Here is a 19670-nt window from a genome sequence, read left to right as displayed (position 1 = left end):
CTAAAAAAAAAAGATATTAACACATGCTCTGACTTGTAAAATAGTTTTGGTATTACATTTTAATTTATGTTTATATATGATTTCTACTTTAATTTTAATTGGTATCAAATGCGTTTAACTTATAGAAGCGACCTTGTACCCGATTGATGTTTGCTTTTGTATTTTTTTATCGAAATATTGCTAATTGTGTAAATATAGCTAGAGTTTGATGTATCAGGGGATTGATTTTTGTCGAAGAATAAACAAAACAAACCTTTATTATCTAGCATGAGCAAATACAGAAGCTTACAATTGATCTTATCTATAAAATCTGTTCATTCAATGGTTCGTTTATTAGCCTTGTTATATGTAAATAGAAAGCCAATTAATAGAATCAATTTGACTGCTTAAATTATAAAATGAAAAACATGTTGATGTTTCATCACCTCACGTGATTTGATTTGTATATTTAAAAACGTGATCAGCTTGTTTCTGTTGATCATAAGCGTTGTTTGTTTGTTGCCGTATACAGTTCCTGTAAGTGGTTGCACCACTGTCACATAATCAGGGTAGGGATGGCGCTTTCAAAGTTGTTTTAACACCGCCAGATTCTGTATGTGCCAGGCCCAAACCAGGAGCCCTTTTTTCAGTGGTAGTTGTAATTTTGCTATGTTACATGACTTGTTTTTGTTCATTATTTTGTACATAAATTAGGCCGTTATTTTTTTCTCATTTCAATTGTAATATATTTGTTATTTTGAGACCTTGTATAGCTGACTGCGCGGTATTGACCCTATTCATTGTTAAAGGCCACACGGTGACCTATTATACTTGTTGTAAATTGCTGTGTCATTTTGGTCTCTTTTGAAGAGTTGTTTAAATAGCAATCATACCGCATATTCTTTTATTATCTGCTGATGATTTGTTGCCTTTTATTCTAAGCGATTATTGAAACTTTTTTAGGTATAGTTGTCCTGACACTTTTGGCTCCCCGTCCAATACTTCTTTTTATTTCTTAACTTCAGCCTCAGTCCGGTTTAAATGTGTGTAAATTTAGACCAGGCTTACCTTTTCAAATGTGTACGCAGTGATTCGCAATATCATTTACGTCAACATCAGGCAATAATTAATAGTTATCCAACGATGTAGCGATGTGTCAGTGTAAGATCTACCCGATGACCGGAGGCCAGAGGATGATTTAACACTGACACACCAATTCCGAGTGGGATACCTATTTTACTTCCCAGCTATAAAAAAAAGTAAAATTACAAAAACACTGAACTCAGAGGAAACTCAATAAGGAAAGTCCATAATCACATGGCAAACTCAAATAACAAAAAGCATCAAAAACGAATGGACAAGAACTGTCATATTCCTGACTTGGTACAGGCATTTTCAAATGTAGGAAATGGTGGATAAAACCTGGTTCTATAGCGCTAACCCTCTCACTTTAATAACAGTCTCATCAAATTTCGTTATATTAGATTATTTTAGATTAGACGAAAAACCATTTACTATTCATAAAATCTAGTTTAGAACGCCACGCAACCATTATAATATACTTTATATATTACTTTATGATGTATACCCTTTATGACCCCGAACACGATGAGTAGATATCAAAAATGTCAACTCGCCCCACTAGCCAATCGGCCCACACTATATTACCACTTTATAAAAAAATCGGCCCACTCTTGTCTATCGACTCGCCCCATTTAAAAAAAAAAGTGTAGAATCAAATTGAACAATCAGTCTGACATCTCACTTATTAATAACGAAAAGGATTTAAACCCCACAGAATAAAGATCTGCCAACTCACCCACTTTGGGGCTTGATATGTTTGAGGTCTTGAGTTCGAATCTCTGCAAATACACTGATTCTTTTCTACGTGACTTTGATGGATAGTCTTTTCCGTATAATTAATTATAAGTTTTATAGTGGATTTGACATTCCCGCCAAAATGTCACAGAACAAAGGAAATCATGCATAACAACGAAACTCAAACGGGTGATCTTGTAGGGATGATCCTGCGCAGATCACCCCTGTAGAACAAAGGAGCTGGGATATAACTATAAATCGAGTCTTGAATATCCATAATGTAGTGTTGTTCTTTTTGTTCCGTATCTTCATAGTTGATAAACGTATACAACATTTTAAAGAACAGTTTACTCCTAACAACAACCGTATTAACCCCATTTTGTATCAAATATAAACTAAAAGTAATTTGTTTTTGTCCCGGCTGATAAAGCTGCTTATACTATCATAATGATTGTTGTTTGACGTAAATTTTATATTGAGGTTCTGCAAAAGGAAATGTCTTTAAGCCATAAATGATTGTTCCATTACAAACTGCCTGTTTTACTTACTATCACACTTGATACAACCCAAAAGCTGTTAATACATAATGATTGTTCAAAACAGGTATTTCAAACTAGTGGAATTAATTACTGTTGGAGTGTAAAAAATGGTTGGAAGTACTTGATAAATTGCATGCTTACATTGATTATTTTGAATCTGATCACATTTTTTTTGTCTTCCCTATAGCACTTTGCCTCACATTCTTATTACGAAAAAAACACACACCTTATTAAATGGGCATTGAAAAAGTCAGAATGCGAATATAAGTCTTCAAACTCTTTCATGTTAATTTTTAGTAACAACACACAATAAGAACTCCGTCAATTGGACATGATTTGATACTAAAACTGCCTTTCAGTTTTCACTAAATAAAATTGTGTTCGCTTTAGAGATTCCGTATATCGTCAAATTGTCGTAATTCTAATGGAGACTAAATAAACACCTCTTATCTCAGACCTGTTTCTGTATTGTGACGAGTTACATCTATGACTAGAATCAGTAAAGACCATCAAAACAACATCTGATACCACAAATATTAATATTTTAGATATTTGGAGGATATATTGACTCTCAATAATGACGACTTCAGTATGTACACTGAGATTCGTCCTGTTGAACTTTCTTTAAATAAAGCTTATACTTATGCACTTTCCTTTATCTTGATATCTATATCATTAACAAAAAGCTTAATAACAAAATTTATGATAATGAAGATGATTTTTTCATTTCCTATTATTAATTATTCATTTTTAGATTGTGACGTCCCCTTTTCACCTTTTATGGTTTTTATATATCTGAACTAGTCTGATTTACTCGTGTATATAACAATTCGCATTAGATTTTAGCGAAAGAAAACTAATGTTTTACTGAAAAATTCTTTCACCAGGGTTTTCGATATCAAAAACTAGTAAAAAAATTTACTAAATTTGATCATCACTACAAGGACATCCTTCGGAAATATAAATCAACATGCAGACAAACGTTTAGGTATTATACATATAATATTTTAAGGTAACATTCTTTACAAAGCACAAACATGTCGGCATATAAAACCAGTTTTTGGCATTATACGGGTTATGTTCTTCTCATATATTTTATAATGGTATGATGCTAAACCCCTAACGGGTGGGATTGTGATTGATATTCATATGATGAAGACATAATCTTCCAATCACTCAATTAAGGTCTGGGGCTGGCATGTCAGTAACTGCTAGTAGTCCTTTGTGAAATTATGTATTATTGTCATTTTATTTAGTTTCTTTTGTTAACTATTCTGATATCGGACTCGGACTTCTTTTTAAACTGAGTTTTACTGTGCATATTGCCTTGTGTTTTTTCTACATTGGCTAGATGTATAAAGGGGTGACATTTCAAAAAAACATGTTTATCCCGCCACATTTTTGCGCCTGCCCCAAGTCATGAGCCTCTGACCTTTGTTAGTCTTGTATGATTTGTAATTTTAGCTATTTTTTATACACTTAAGTGTTTATTTTATTTGAATCAATTAGTTTCTGTGAAAGATTTAACTGATTAAGTCATAAAAAACGCACCGATTCAAGCTGAAATATGAAAAATCTACCAAATATGCCGAAAAATGTCATTTTTTCAGATGGTTTTGGTCAAAAATGAAAGTGGCCGCATCCGTGTTCATCCTCAACCTTTATATATGTTATGTATTATCATAAAATACAACTTAAATTTCAATATTGAGGATGAACACGAATGCGGCCACTTTTGTTTTACATGAAAACCGTCTATAATTTAACAAAAATGCTAGAATTGTGAAGATTTCAGTAATAAAGCATGACTGTATGGTGTTAGTACCCGATATATGTGCATTGTATTGTCAACATCAGCCCAAATTTATGTAGCAGAAGCATTTTACTGTCCAATGAATTACTAAAAGTTTACATTTTAACAATTTTGTAAAACTGCTATATTTTGGGGCCAAAAAGGGGTCTTACTGGACCTACTCCTTTCGGAGTTTAGTATGACGTCCATAATCACCCAACTAGTACACAGTTTTGTTTATGGGCCATCTAAAACACGCCACTGGGTGCAGGATTTCCTCACTGTATTGAAGACCCGTTGGTGGCCTTCAGCTGTTTTCCGCTCTTTGGTCTGGTTGTTGTCTTTTTGACACATTCACCATTTGCATTTGCAATTTTATTATAGACATCTGTAAAACATATATACATTTATATATATTTGAGGAAAAGAGATGTGACATGGTTCATGTAAATCAACTAAGACAGCACAAATTATATTGTTACTGAAATACACATAGCAGGTGCATAATCATTGAAAAAACAATAAAAATCCTTTTCGAAATATTTTATTAATCTAACAGAAACTCGGACTTTTAACATATATTTAGCATTGGCATTATTTTCTTGTCAAATCGTAAGAACGAAATTCTAGATTCTGCTTAAACTAGGTGCACTATATCTGACCCTGTATCGTAGAAAAAAAACCAAAAAGTCCGAACATCTGTCAAGCATTTCTAATCCTGAAATGACTACATCCTCAATGATACATTTCAGTCTTCAATACAGAATAACGAACAAAAATTTCACAAACCTAAAATTTATTTATGCCAATGTTTTTTTAGTGATGTTTATTTGACTATAGACAGAATACTCCTTTCTATTGCAGATGACATTTTTCTCCTCAACTGTGATGATGTGTAAGTCTTTTATAGTACGACTAACACCATAGTACGAAGAAACTAATAGGTCACCTATAATTGATTAAGTAAACGCAGTCCTCGAAGAAGACACTCACTGATTTGTCTGTTTGAAACAATATCAAATAACTAAAAAACATTATTTAATCATAATTATCGTTCATAGTTTCTTAAAACATTTCATCGAACACAAGTCACCTCATGAATATCATTGACGGCTCATGAATATTATTGAAGGCTGGCCTCCTGAATATTAACGCCGGCTGTTACAGACGACAAGCTTCACACTAGTTACAAAGAAAACCATCATACTGTTGTTGAGAACAAATGCGCACATCGGATAAAATGGGCATTTAAAAAGTCAGAATGTGAATAATATGTTCAAACCCTTTTATGTAATTTTTTAGTAACAACAAACAAAAGATCTATGATAATTGGGCATACTATATATAACTGCCATTAAATTTTTACTAGATAACATTTTTGTTCCCTATGGAGATTCCGTTTAAAATGTGTTTTTGTGATCTTCAGTGTGATCAATTTTGGGAAACAATCTAGAATAACAATATTCAATTATAATTTGGACGAATTCTATTAACCATTAGTCCTTTTATTCAGAACGCTCAGAACCGAACAAGTTTGAAGAGAAAAGCAAATACGATATTGAAAACTAACCACTTAAAACGACTTAATATATGCTATGAAATATGTATATATTTTTAAAATAAAGTAGCTGTTTTTATATTACTATTGGATTTATCAAAAGACTAACGTGAACACACGTACACACACGACTTCAATCAAATACCCCCAGATACTTGAGAGATTAACAAAAGCTTTTGATTCGATATTGGAACGTATGTATATTGCTACAATCTTCCCATGTATAATGAGCAATGTTAAAATTGATTTATCAACATCCTTGGTGATCTAACAATCAGTGGGAATAGTTTGAAAATTCTCCTGGACTTTAAAATGACATGCTTAGTAAGTTTGAAATCAGATTGATTCAGAAAATTCACAGTGGAATAAAGAGTACATACTGTATATGATATAATTTTAACAGATTAGTTCGTTTATGAACAGAATGGTTTGAATTTACTCTACAAATTAAACGACTGTATCAATACATCATTATTCAAATAGTGTTCCAAATTATTTTGACAGTAGATAAAAATATATGTTAACAAAATGATATTTGATGGGATTTATGATAATTTTATATACAAACTAACTTGAACGATGAAAGATACATTTTTATAATTTTGTGTGATAATTTCAACACCTTATAAGGAAGTGCCACAAGATGGAGATATTTCTGTTAAAAATAAACATGACTATGCGTGAAAAAATTAGTGCTGTAATTTTACAAACATAATAGGCGCTTCAGCAGTATATTCGAATTAGTGACATACATGCAACAATGCCCAGTGAAGGAATTGTCTATAGATCGGGGAAAAAGAATCTCCAGAGGAAATCTTCGAAACTATCGTTGGCACAGCAAATTGCACAGAAAAGAGCTAGTGGTTTACCTGTAAGTATAGTTTATCAGATTTGGTAATTAGTCAAACTATACGTGAACTAAGCAATAAAAACAAGTCATCTAGAGATACAATCAAAAAATAAAATTGAATGGTCAAGTCTTGAAACAAATGCAGATATGGCATCTGTTACCTCACAAACATATGTTAGTATTTATAATGTCACTAGGGTAGTCTAGTACTTCCTTGGGAACAAAGGATACTGTGTTTTTATTGAAAATAGCAACGAAAACACTTATGAACTTAATTGAAAAGATGAGTTTCCCCTGAGATAGGATCTGATTCTGTACACTGTGTTGGCTATTAATTTTGGGTTACATCAGCTCTTTAGCGTCTTTATGGACATTATCTTCAATTGTTCTAGATCTAATGGAATTTTTATACGAAACTTTCACTGTGGCATGCTTATGATGAACAGATTAAGGGGGTACCTAAAATTTTGACTAAAATAGATTTTGCTCTTTCAACTCTCATATAATTTTGACAACTTTTTTACCTTGACCTGTTCGCACCATTGTAAAATGTCAAGACATTTGAACCACATAAATGTATGGGTATAATTTCATTGAATACATATAGAAGTCAAAGACTAATGGTGACCAAGGAACACCTTGATTCCTCTTAATTACTAAAATGTAATTAAACGTACAGTTAAATTTTAAAGAGTTAACTCCCTTGTATGTTCTGTTCTCCCATAAAACAAATAAAAGTTTCACCGGTCGACAATTTTTTTCCCCCTACTAAAGTAAGTAAAACCTGATTTCTTGATCTTGATTTTTTGGTTGAATCGATGGGCTGCAAATGAGTTAAGTAGATCTGTATGGTTAATTTCCTATTTGATGATAGTTACATGTACCCCTATGCTCAAATTTGAGAGAATCCAAAGTGATTGGTTCTGACTTTGTTTTATGGTTTCACTGTGATTTCAAGATAACTGTCAGATATTTCAAAATGCTATTAAATGATAACTGTGTAGGTAACTTAATTATTATTGTGGATGTAAACTCTTCACTTGCTGATTGCTATATGCCGAGAATCGAATCCTCGGAATGTGAAAAATTCACATCCTTAATTTCCTTAAAAACTGAAAGATTAGAACATTAAACAATTATAATGCATTTCTTTTTAAACAAAATTATAAGTAATTAATTTAGTCCAAGGTCTTTGTATTGACTATTTCCTGGTTACAGCCATGTGATACTTAATATCTTACTGATTTCCGGGTGCTAATGTTGCTTTGAAAAGTGTATATTACTTAGACTTGCAATGACTGTGTTGTTTTCCAATTGATACAATGTAGTATGCCATAATTGTACATTTAAACATCTCACATTTTTAGAAGTACAAAACCTGGGAACGCAAAATGTTCGTTGTTTTGTTTGAATGACATTACTGATTATAAGCGATTTGTTATACACTTTTGTCCTCATCTTAAGTTGTAAATATATATATTTGTTATTCGAATTTTTCACTGATAACTATCACAGTATTATTTGATCGTCTCAACGAGATTGTGTTGGTCTTTTTTTGCTTGAGCCGGAACCGCAAAAGTGAGTAAAGCAATCTAGTTGAGATGACCAATTATAATTTGTAAATCGCTATTTTACATATGACGACGTTGTTAATTTCGCTGACAACGGGCAGGTGCTACATAAGTTTCTAGCAATAATAATTCTTATCACTAGTTTACGAAAATTTGCTTTGATCTTGATTACTTTCTCAGCGGAGTCGAGTGATATGAAAAGTATCTCTAGAAACTAAGGGGGTACGTGGCGTTGCTAATGAAATTGACAACGTCGGCATATGTAAAATAGCGAAAAACGGATAATCACTGGTCATCTCACCTCGATTGGTTTTCTCACTTTCGCCGTACCAACTCAAGCGAGAATATATCAATATCATTGACATGATCAACAATAATATCACTCGACTCCGCTGAGAAAGGAAATTATTAGTCACCAAGATCAAAGAAAAATTTGGTATAATAGCAAAACTGAATACTATTCTTTCAAATTAGTGTTATTTTTGTTGTTCATTTTGTAAACAATATTTTTTGTGATTACATCTTAGGTTTCGGTCCGTAAACTTTTTGTTAAATGAGCGATTGGGCTATGAACATGCGTATCGTCGCCGGGCTTCCAAAATGTTGTAAATTACATTTTTTTTTAAACAAAAAAAATCTCACCAACTGGCTTTGAAAATTCGGTCGAAATGCAGGTTTCTAAAATTCGTATGTGAACTTGAACTTTTTTGTAAATGGCGGTGAAATAAAACTTAGAAATCCCTGGATTACTCATTAACTTTATTTATTTTCACGGAAGTAAAGAAATGAACAAGTATTTGATTCCAAAAGGCATCATAAAACAAATTTCAAGTTTACATACAATATTTTGGAGGCAAATTTTACAAACAGCTGAGATTTGCAATTTTGTAACATGTCTTATTTCAACCGTTTTGATTGGTCTAACTGTATGCTATCTTGGAATATCAAAGATTTTCTGCCGCCAAGACGAGTTTTGTCAAAAGTAGTTTTAGCGTAAGAAATCATATACGACAGTTTAGAAGCCCAGCGACGGTATGGTCCTAAGTATTACACATCATTTGTTCAAAGGTTTTGATATTCTTCGTTTTGAATTCCTCCTACTGAACGTTATAGCTGCTTTATTACCTCTGCCATCAATACCCTCAGATTCGAATTCCAGTGTCTTGATTAATAGGAAGTAAGATGAGATAGTTTTTTTTTATGAAATTACAACGTATATATTTACTACGGTTTTTATATTTTCGAAGAAATAGAAATATTCCAAGAAAATTTATTCATGTGGCCTCATATTATATTTGCCCTACTAAAGATATAAATCAATTGTCATTAAAATTTCATTATTTTTATGGAACGAGCTATTAAGTTTCTTATTTAACATAAATTCTAAACATTAATATTTTTAATGGGGGTCTTTTCCCTTTTATATGACAATGCACCATATGCAATAATTGTAATCATCAAGTTACAAAACAAAAATATCATATTAATTTATTTCGCTAATGTAAAAACATCATGTTAATAAAAATTTATGACATGAGAGCTTTGTGTGCTTTGGAATTTTCAGCCAAAAACATAAAGGAAAAATTAAATGGATAGCAATGTAACAGGAGAAAGTTGCCATGCACTGAATCAGACATTAAATCTCTTAAATACTATGGAGTTTTGATATTTAAAAATTTATAAAAAAAGAGCCTTTTTTATTTCGTCGAGTCATATGAAACTGCATTAATATAGAAAAGAAAAAAAATCTAGTGTAGTTTTTGTGAGACATGTTAGATTGCATTCTACCAGCCATCTAGGTTGATTGATTGATTTGTCATCTATATTGATTGATTTGTTTTTCATTTGGTCAACATCAAGTTGTATATATTTTTTACGTATTCAGGACGAGAACAAATTAATAGTGAATCCCGTTGCACAGGTACGTTCTGGAAAATGACGCGACCTGGACCAATGGCTTGCAATTTCGTTTGTTTGGTATTGGAATAAACAATTTGATTCAATAATGCAAAGCTAAACGGATATCCCGCTAAAACGATTTAACGTGCAGACATAGGAAGTACAAAAACATATTTCTATAACCCAAAGAATCATATTTATTTGCCCTTAGGAAACCGTACTTCCTTACCCACAGAAAATATATTTCCATACCCTCTAGAATATTACTGTTGTTTACGAGGAAGATATCAATTTGTTGATAATGTATCTAACTAGTTATCAAAAGTATCAGGATTATAATTTAGCACGCCAGACGCGCGTTTCGTCTACATATCAGTGACGCTCATATCAAAATGTTTATAAAGCCAAACAAGTACAAAGTTGAAGAGCATTGAGGATCCAAAATTCCAAAAAGTTGTTCCAAATACGGCTAAAGTAACCCATGCCTGGGATAAGAAAATCCTTAGTTTTTATTTTTTTCAAATTCAAAGTTTTGTAAACAGGAAAATAAAAATGACCTCATTATTGATATTTATGTCAACACCGAAGTGTTGACTACTGGCCTGGTGATATCCTCGGGGACGAAATGTCGACCAGCAATGACTAAGGGAATGTAATATATGACTGAGGTAGTTCATATAGACAATTAATAAGTAACTAATGAAATGTAAATAGACTAAGAAACTAAGGTAAATGTATATAGACTACGTGCCAAAAGGAAAATGAAATTCGATTAACTTTACGTTTTATTTTAACATCAATCATGAATGCGAAATGAGTTTCATGCAAATTTTAATTTTTGCCACCAGTCAAAAGATTTTTGTGGTGATTTAAATTCTTGAAGTCTTATGGAGTTCTGATTTCATTTGATATTGTTCAAACCATGAAACATTCAGACTCTCATGGTTTCATTACGTCATGATTATTTTTTATATATACCTGTATAAATCTGTGTTCTAATTGATGTTTGATATATTGTTAAGCTGGTGCTACAGACGTTCTGATCAATTCAAATTTGAATAATTGATGATTTGTTTATTCAAACTGAAAATTTTCTTTCTTTATCGTGTAAACGACCGGATAAGTTATATTGACATTTCTTGGCGTGTTACACAATCACTACAGCTTGAGTTCTTTCAGAACAGTGACTGCGCAACATCAATATGCCATATTTATCACTCATATCTTATACACTAAAGAAAGTTTTGTTTTTAAAAGATATTTTTTTTATTCGACTGATGAAGATGGTGAGGAAGTGCACCACTAATGATATGCATATCATTAATGAGGAAGTACAATGCATGTGATATGCATATATATATATATGTGTTGCAAATACGAAACTATTCATTGAAGTAAATATATAATATAAAAAAAAAGACGATGTAGTATGATTGCCAATGAGACAACTCTCCACAAGAGACCAAGATGACACAGATATTAACAACTATAGGTCACCGTACGATCTTCAACAATGAATAAAGCCCATACCGCATAGTCAGATATAAAAGGTCCCGAAAAAACAATGTAAAACAATGCAAACAAGAAAACTAACGGCCTCATTAAAATACTAAATATGAACGAAAAACAAATATGTTACTCACAACTGAAATGATCATTCTTGCCAAAAGTTGTGTGTTAAAAGATCCTTTGATGTCTATATTAATGTTAAGCGAAATACCGTTTGTTGCAATATACAACACATATATTTGTTTTTGTTTGTGTATTGATTTGTACATGAATCATACGGTTAGTTTTACACAGAATGAAATATATGAATCTTTAACACAACAGATTAAAAAAAATCATCCAGAGGGCAAAGTATAGACTTAATCATTGTGCTTACAAGGGTAAAAAGAAACAAGAATGTGTGCATAGTACACGGATGTCCCACTCGCACTATCATTTTCAGTGGATCGCGGCATTGGGATCAAAACAAATAACTAGAAAACCATAAAACTTTATAATAAATTATCGCAATTAGAAATCTAACTAGACAATTATATGTACGATATATTTTTTTATTTTTTTTATGATATCTGTAACACTTCTGTAAACGATTGCCAGTAATGCCTGTACTAAACGTTGATTTAAATCAAATCTTCACAAGGTCATATTCGAATTGGTTTCATGATTATTTTTTTTAAAGTTAGAGTTAAACAAAATAATGCGAATGAAAAGAATGAAAAAAGATGTCATAGTTGTGTTTATTTTTATTTATTTTGACAACGATTTCTGGAAACCATGTCAGTTTACATGCACGGAGGAAATGCATTCAATTTTATGTTCTTGAAAATGATCATTGAATTTATTGTCCTGATTGATATCCTAGAAAACAAAACAAACAACATCAATTGTCAGTATAATAGCACGTACGCATATAAAAGATATGTCAATATACTTAGCCAATTAAAAGAAATCTATGAATCACGTTTTACATAACGGCTCTTGAATCAGACCGTAGGCATGGCATCGATTTCAAAAGCTTTCAAATCTAAATGTTTTAATTAGGTTTCAACAATTTTCAGAGTTTACTTAATTTTGTAGAGTACAAATTATTCAGCGAGATCTGGAAAGTCAAATAAAACTGGGAGTGATTTAGACAGTGTTGATATTTCGCATCTTACGAAGCTAGACGAATCTAAACGAACGCCTACACCACTGCCAACTGTAAATCCTAGAAACACAGAAAACAGGGAGACAGAAAGACAACCTTTAAATGCTCCAAACATCAACCAAAGACAAGGGGAACAACAACAATCTCTTCCACGGAACAATACTCAGGTAAATCATATCATTATTTGTATAATTAGTATAAGTATGATGAGGTTTTGAATTAATGCTTCATCCTATTCTCTCTCTCTCCCTCTATCGCTATCTCTCAAAACAACAACCTCCAAGTTGTAACTCTTCCGGAAAAAAAGATGAAATACAACGGCGAACAATGCATGTGGTGGGGTTTCAACAGTTTATGTTTTTCACAATGCTCAATACACAATCGTACAAGAAATACTATCGAATACTTATGTCCTACATGTATATTGTGTCAATACTATATTTTGGCATTGAACAAGGTCATACTTTTCTGTTATTGACGTTTTTACGCCAAATGTACTGCAGTGTACACGTGGTCATTGACATTTTAGTCTGGACGAACATGTTCTGTCATGTCGTGAGATTATGTGAAGACTTTACGGGTTGGGATTTACACATTCACGATGTTTTGCAGTGACGTACAGATGTACGCAGCCTCGCCATTTGAACTCTTATGATTTTTTTGTAATCGTCAATCATACCACACTTCCTTATTTTATATTTTTTAGTTACAATTGGGATTTGAACTAGGTACTGGAATGTTTTAGAAAAAAAATCTTTTAAAAACCCGATTCTTTTTTTTTTACATCCGAAATACTATTGAAATCGTTACTATGGTAGACAACACAATGTTTATATTACTACCGAAAGCTTAAGAAAAATGAAGTGTACATAAGCTTTTTTTCCGAGAACAGAAGCCACTATGATGAACAATTGATACATCCCAAGAGAGAAAAAAAAGATAATTTTCAAGTGTATCAGGACTTGAATTATACAATATAGTGATTCAGCCGAACTTTAAGAAATTGAACGAATTGGTCTGTGTCGTTTGAAATCTTTCAAAACAAACCCAGGATATTAAATAATTGATTTCAGATATATCCTTGTCTTAGTTGCATTATTCATTGATTTTCAAACCTAAGTCACGATTATTTTTGCAATTAGTGCTGTATTATGAACCATTTTAATGGTACTACTCATTGATCAGACGTTCTATTATGTTCCGGGTTATTTCATTAAATTTCAGTATTAAAATATCAAAGATAAAGTCTAAAACTGAGCCGAAATTGCTAAATTTTATATTCATTATTGAAGGCAAGCAATAAAACGTTACGGATAGTTAACTATTGTAATTTAATAGTATATGACTTTGCATATTGTAAATTAAAAAAAAGTACAATGAATTCTGTTGAAGTTATTCATGCAGGACATCTATGTCAAATCATACTCAATACTTTCAATTTTAGCTAAATGAAACTTTAAAAAAAATCTGTGTTTTATCGATTGCGCATCAAATTTCCATTACGTCCATTGTATAGTTATATGCCTTGCGTGGTCTTATTTATGTTCAATTGTTGAACAAATACATTTTGAAATTATATCAGGTAGATCAGCTCATACAGAGCAGAGGCGATGTCACAAACTACCAAAAAATGTCTATGAGCCTTAATTGAATGCATTTTGTTTAGGGACCAGTTGAAGCCCGCCTCCGGGTGCGGGATTTTCTCGCTGTGTTTGGGATCCATTGGTGGCCTTCTTCTGTTTTTTTTGCAATTTGGTCGGGTTGTTGTCTATTTGACACATTCCCGATTCCCTTCTCAATTTTGCTTTTTATACACGAAATCTAGAAAAAAAACATGTTTATTTAGGATGTATAAAAAGACAACGATCTTTTAAAATGTCGTTGAATTTAGTGTATATGTACAAACAAATGTAACATATAACAACACTAAGTGTCGAATAACTTCTTATTACAGTGTCTTGGATTTTCATATTTTCGATGAAATTTTAGTTACAAAATTTATGATGAAATTCTCTTGATGTTTAACGATCTCTTAAAATCTAAGTAAATGCTTTATCATTTTCTAACAAGCTAACGAAGGGAAACATTCTTTTTCTTACATTTCGATTGAATATGACCTGATCTAACTTTCGTGCATTAATAAGCAGTATGATCTAACTAATAAAATGGTGACTTTTACATGAATGTTATTTGATATAGCCACGACCAACTTGTAGTGTAATTTCTTAATTTCTATTCTTGTAGAATATGTCTCGCCATAACAACGACAGTAGTAGACAGGTTCTTCCTCCTGCTAGTTATAGGAGTAGTGGTGGTTCTAACAGTAGACAAACGGGAACAACAAACCATGGAGTATCTCTACCTCCCATTCAGAACAATAATAAAGTAACGAATAGGAATTCAGATACAGCTGATTTGTCTAGACAAACGCCTTCGAAGAATCAACAAGACCCTTATCCTAAAAAAAGAGGATATGCAAATAAGGATGACAATAATCACTACGATAAAAATAATAATGCAAGGTATTCTGATAAAAAAACGGACAATGAAAGGTATGATAGACCAACAGACAAATCACAAGAACGTTCATCAAGAAGGTCTAGATCAAGATCACCAAAGAGGGCAGATAAAGGAACCACGGATAACAAATCAAAGAAAACAAACCACTCTGATATAGATCGGTACGAATCGTCGCAACGACAAAAACAACGAAGCCGATCGACTGACCGTGAAAGAAATCGACACAGTAAATCTGGTGAGACAGAATACAGACATAGCAGCTCATCAAAATATCGTGAAAGTAGACAAAGGAGTAAATCAAGAGATGATAAGAAAACCAGAAAGTCTTCTCGAAAGAGTGAATCTAAACACAGAAGTCAATCAAATGACGGAAAATATACTCCACACAGTCAACCACGTGATCATGGAAGCAGACGAAGGAGCAACTCGAGAGATCGTAATTCTCGTAGTAATGACAGAAGAAAACGCTCTCGATCGCATGACCGTCATAGCACAGTACGTCATAAGTCTAGGTCAACATCAAGACATAGAAAACGAGGAAAGTCTCGTTCTAAATCAAGACATAGTGAATATCACAATTATAGAAGTAAATCACGTGAGCGTAATGAACGTAGAAAACGCAAAGATGAATATTATCGGAGTGCTTCCAGGTCACCTCCTAGAGAACGCAAAGATGAACAATACAAAAGTAAGACTAAAACGATCAGCGTTTATAATGATCATAGAAAAAAATCTTTATCAGACAATACACTTGACAGAAGATCAAAAACTCGTGATTTCAGTCAAGAAAAATCAAGAAGGCCATCTTCAAGCGAATACTACACTAAAGAAAAAAGAAATTCGAAGCATACATCGAAACATTCAAAATCAAAAACACCTGTTTATGAATCGGATTCTTGCACGAGTGAGTCAGATATTGAAATATCCAACCTTTCAAGAAAAGCTTCACATAGGCGATTGGTGCGTCCTCAACAAAAAATCAAGCTGTCGAAGCCGCGTATAAAAAAGAATAAGTCAAAAGTGAGACGCGGGTCTGTTTCGGATTCTGAACATTCTTACAAATATAATATAATTTTGATTGATGAAAGTGATGATTCTGAAGAGGACCAGCCTTCTAACCAGGCGTTTTATGTTCGATCAAAATCACAACATGCTGTTCCACGCAAAGGCAGGCGCCATAAGGTAAAAGAGTATTATTCAGATATAGAGTCTAACGATCGACAAAGAGCGGTTATATACAATGAACCCGATAAAGTAATAGTTGCTCCTCGCAATACGTTAGACGTTCCCAGAACAATACAACACGTACATACTGTTGGTACTAGTCAACAAAACCAACAAGAAAAAGAATTGTTCTATTTAGTACCAGCATCTCAACATACAGCAAACAGTCAATATAGTCAGGACAATGGTTTGTTTGACGCTGATGTTGGAAGACGAGTCGTTCAGATGTCGCAGCCAATACAAAATAGTAGAAACCAACAACAACTTTATTACTTAAATAATAACGATTCTGTGTACGGCCAAGAGCCGTTATATGATGAGTACAGACAACCAGCGCAACAAAAGTATTATAATCAACATACTAATCATTACCGACACAATATCAGTTCGGAAAACGTAGAGCAGAAATTTTTGTACCGTCAAAATGTTGAACAAACTGATTTATCAACGAATCAACAAAATATGACAGTTAAAGGAAAACAAAATCAAATTAATAAGGATAATTCAAATCAAAATCATAAACTTTCAATGCCAAAAGCTACAGTTGAAGCAAATAAGCCCGTGCAGTCGTCCAGGATAACACCTGATGGACAGAGTAACTCATCCAATGGTTATACACCTTCAACATTTGATGAAAATGAATCAAGAATGTCGTCTAGAGATGAAAATCGAGTGTCAACAGCAGAAAGGAGAAAGGCATTAAGACAATTAAATGATGTATCAAATTACAATATTAACTTAGCGTTGGGAAAGGCACCGTTACATTCGCCTCCTATGACGGACGAAACTTTAATCAAGAAAATATTTAACGCTGAATTTCAGTCAGAAATGGATGATTATTTGCGTTCTTGATTTATCCTATTTTAGCTTGTTTCCATGATTTCGAACCTTTTCTTTGAAACAAGATGATATGAACGTGTCAAAACGTCGTTGAAATAATACATTTACAATTCCAATAATTATTTGTCTTTTTATGTTTGTATTTTATTCATATATGTCAGTTTACATCATATGTTTCTGAATAAAATCCTGCTCAAACTACTGACTTGTGAAAGATTTAAATTAGTTCCAGCACATTACATGTCATAAGTAACAGTTGGGAAGCTTCAATGTATACTATGAATGATAAATCGATACATAAGATTTGATGCATAAGGATGATGTTGGTATACTACAGTTTTCATTGAGCCGAAAGGGAAAAGCCTGTGTCTATTCGCTTTAAGATAGGAAAGAAGTTCAAATAAAGGCAACAGTAGTATACAGGTATTCAAAAGTCATATATCGATTAAGAAAATACGAATCCGGGTAACAAACCAAAACCGACGGAAACACAGCAAATATAAGAACAAAACAAAGGAATAATAGAAAACCGGAAGAGCAACAAATCAAACACCAACAGATTTTGAAATGAACTATTTTATAACAACTGTCATAATCCTTACTTGATACAGGATATTTTAAGAGAAAATGGTGGGTTGAACCTGGTTTAATGGCATTTAGCGTTAAACAATGTTAAAAAAAGGTCGCTAAACACTACGTAGCAGAAATACAGCACAAACGCACGCAAGAACATTCATAACAGAGAAACATAAATATATACATTTTTGTATTAAAATAGTCGACATTACATGCAAAACCAGTACAGAAAAATCAAAAGTAAATACATGAATGTTAGATGAACAAAACACCGAGATTCGTCGCACAGTAATGCAAATTCACATTCAGTATATGAAATGATGTATTCGGGAATTTGACAATGATGTTATTGAAACAAAGGCAATTTTATAATTATTCGGACAACAAATGATACGACATAACACATTAATCAACCGAAATCATAACAAAATCAGTAAAAACAAATGCATAAATGCTGGATGTAGAAATACCGAGATACGTCGTATTACAATGTAAAATCACTCTCTGTATACCAGATTCAAATTCGGAAATAGTTCACGGTACTGAGCAGGCAGACAACATAGATGTTAAACCACAATCTAAGACATTGTAAAAATTCATTAGTTAGTTTAGACACAGACACATCGTAGAAAAACTAATTCCTGATGGTGTCCATAAAATTTACGGTGTGTCATCTTTAGCCTAACATTGTATATAATGGTTTCACTATCTCCATGTGTTTTTTAATACACTAAAACTGAAATTTTTATGTTTTTATTACATTATGAAAATGGCATCTATTAGCGAAAATGTTAGTCGCAAAATAAAGGAAAACATGCAGGATTTAAAAAAAACAAAACATAAAAATGATCAGCTACTCAAATGTCTTACATTTTGTAATTACACATAAATTTTTTTTTTTTTTTAAACAATCATTGATAATGCGAATTAATTATCATTTAGACATATTGAATCATAAAATCTAAAAATTAAAGACCGATCTTTAAACAACTTTATTGTGGATGGTGTACACTCCAAACAACTTTATAGTCGGAGTAGCAGACATTCTTTGAATGTTCAAAGGTCTGGGTTTAAAACTTTTATCTCAAAGCCTGTACCGTCGTTTATTTTTGCTGACAAAAAATAGGAATAACATAGTCTGATAACACCAATTCCATAATTGCAAGTGTAAAGTTCAATATGTGTGTAATCTGTCTTTGATTTGTGAAGGATTTTGGTTAAAAAAAAACTATAGTAGAAGTTACACAAAATAGATACCAACTGTTCACAACCCGTTCTCAATCTCAACATTATTGTTTTACATTTTGGTTTTGCAAATAATGCAAAATTAATTAAAGGCCGAATTATTCAAGGTCAGTGACTTTTTAAGGAGTCCATTGGTGATATCGGTCGGATGCCTCTTTTGTTGGTAGCTTTTGCTTTTTACATGTTCTATGTCTACTATGTTTTCCGCAAAAACACAAAATTAATAAATAAAGGCAAAAGTAAGTTACGAGGGTATCACCAGCCCAGTAGCCAGTACTTCGGTACTGGCATGAAAATACGGATTTTTTGTGTTATTAAAATTTGCTGTTACAAAATATTAGAAATTATTATAAATTTAGGAATGTATCTCCCTCATGCAAAGCTCTGATTCCTTTCACGGATTTGGCTATACTTTTTGGACCTTTCGGATTACAGCTCTTCGTTTTTTATATAATCTTTGGATTTCAAATATTTTGGTCACGAGCATCACTGAAGAGACATGTATTGTCGAAATGCGCATCTGGTGCAAGAAAATTGGTACCGTTAATTTTATTATTACCGCTGTTAATTTCAATTTTCATTCAATGGTAGTAACCCTTAAAA

General features: G+C 32.4%; 1 protein-coding gene across 1 annotated transcript; it reads left to right on the top strand.

Annotated features, from left to right (window-relative positions):
- Nucleotides 1–5870: 5870 nt before the first annotated feature.
- On the top strand, nt 5871–17447 carry LOC134707208 (peptidyl-prolyl cis-trans isomerase G-like). The gene is made up of 3 exons (XM_063566790.1): nt 5871–6557; nt 12593–12829; nt 14907–17447. The coding sequence occupies exons 1-3, from the start codon at nt 6447–6449 to the stop codon at nt 17256–17258; spliced, it is 2700 nt and encodes an 899-aa protein (XP_063422860.1). The 5' UTR covers nt 5871–6446; the 3' UTR covers nt 17259–17447.
- Nucleotides 17448–19670: the final 2223 nt, after the last annotated feature.

Source organism: Mytilus trossulus, chromosome 2 (assembly GCF_036588685.1).
Source record: "Mytilus trossulus isolate FHL-02 chromosome 2, PNRI_Mtr1.1.1.hap1, whole genome shotgun sequence".
Classification (NCBI taxonomy): domain Eukaryota; kingdom Metazoa; phylum Mollusca; class Bivalvia; order Mytilida; family Mytilidae; genus Mytilus; species Mytilus trossulus.
The sequence above is the reverse complement of the archived record's forward strand: the minus strand, read 5'-3'. Positions and strand labels throughout refer to the sequence as shown.

Excerpts from the sequence above, each read along its gene's own strand:
- LOC134707208 (XM_063566790.1), top strand. The coding sequence starts at position 6,447 with ATGCCCAGTGAAGGAATTGTCTATAGATCGGGGAAAAAGAATCTCCAG. Across the intron at positions 6,558-12,592 it reads AAAGAGCTAGTGGTTTACCT|AGTACAAATTATTCAGCGAG; the intron begins GTAAGTATAGTT and ends TTAATTTTGTAG. Across the intron at positions 12,830-14,906 it reads TTCCACGGAACAATACTCAG|AATATGTCTCGCCATAACAA; the intron begins GTAAATCATATC and ends CTATTCTTGTAG.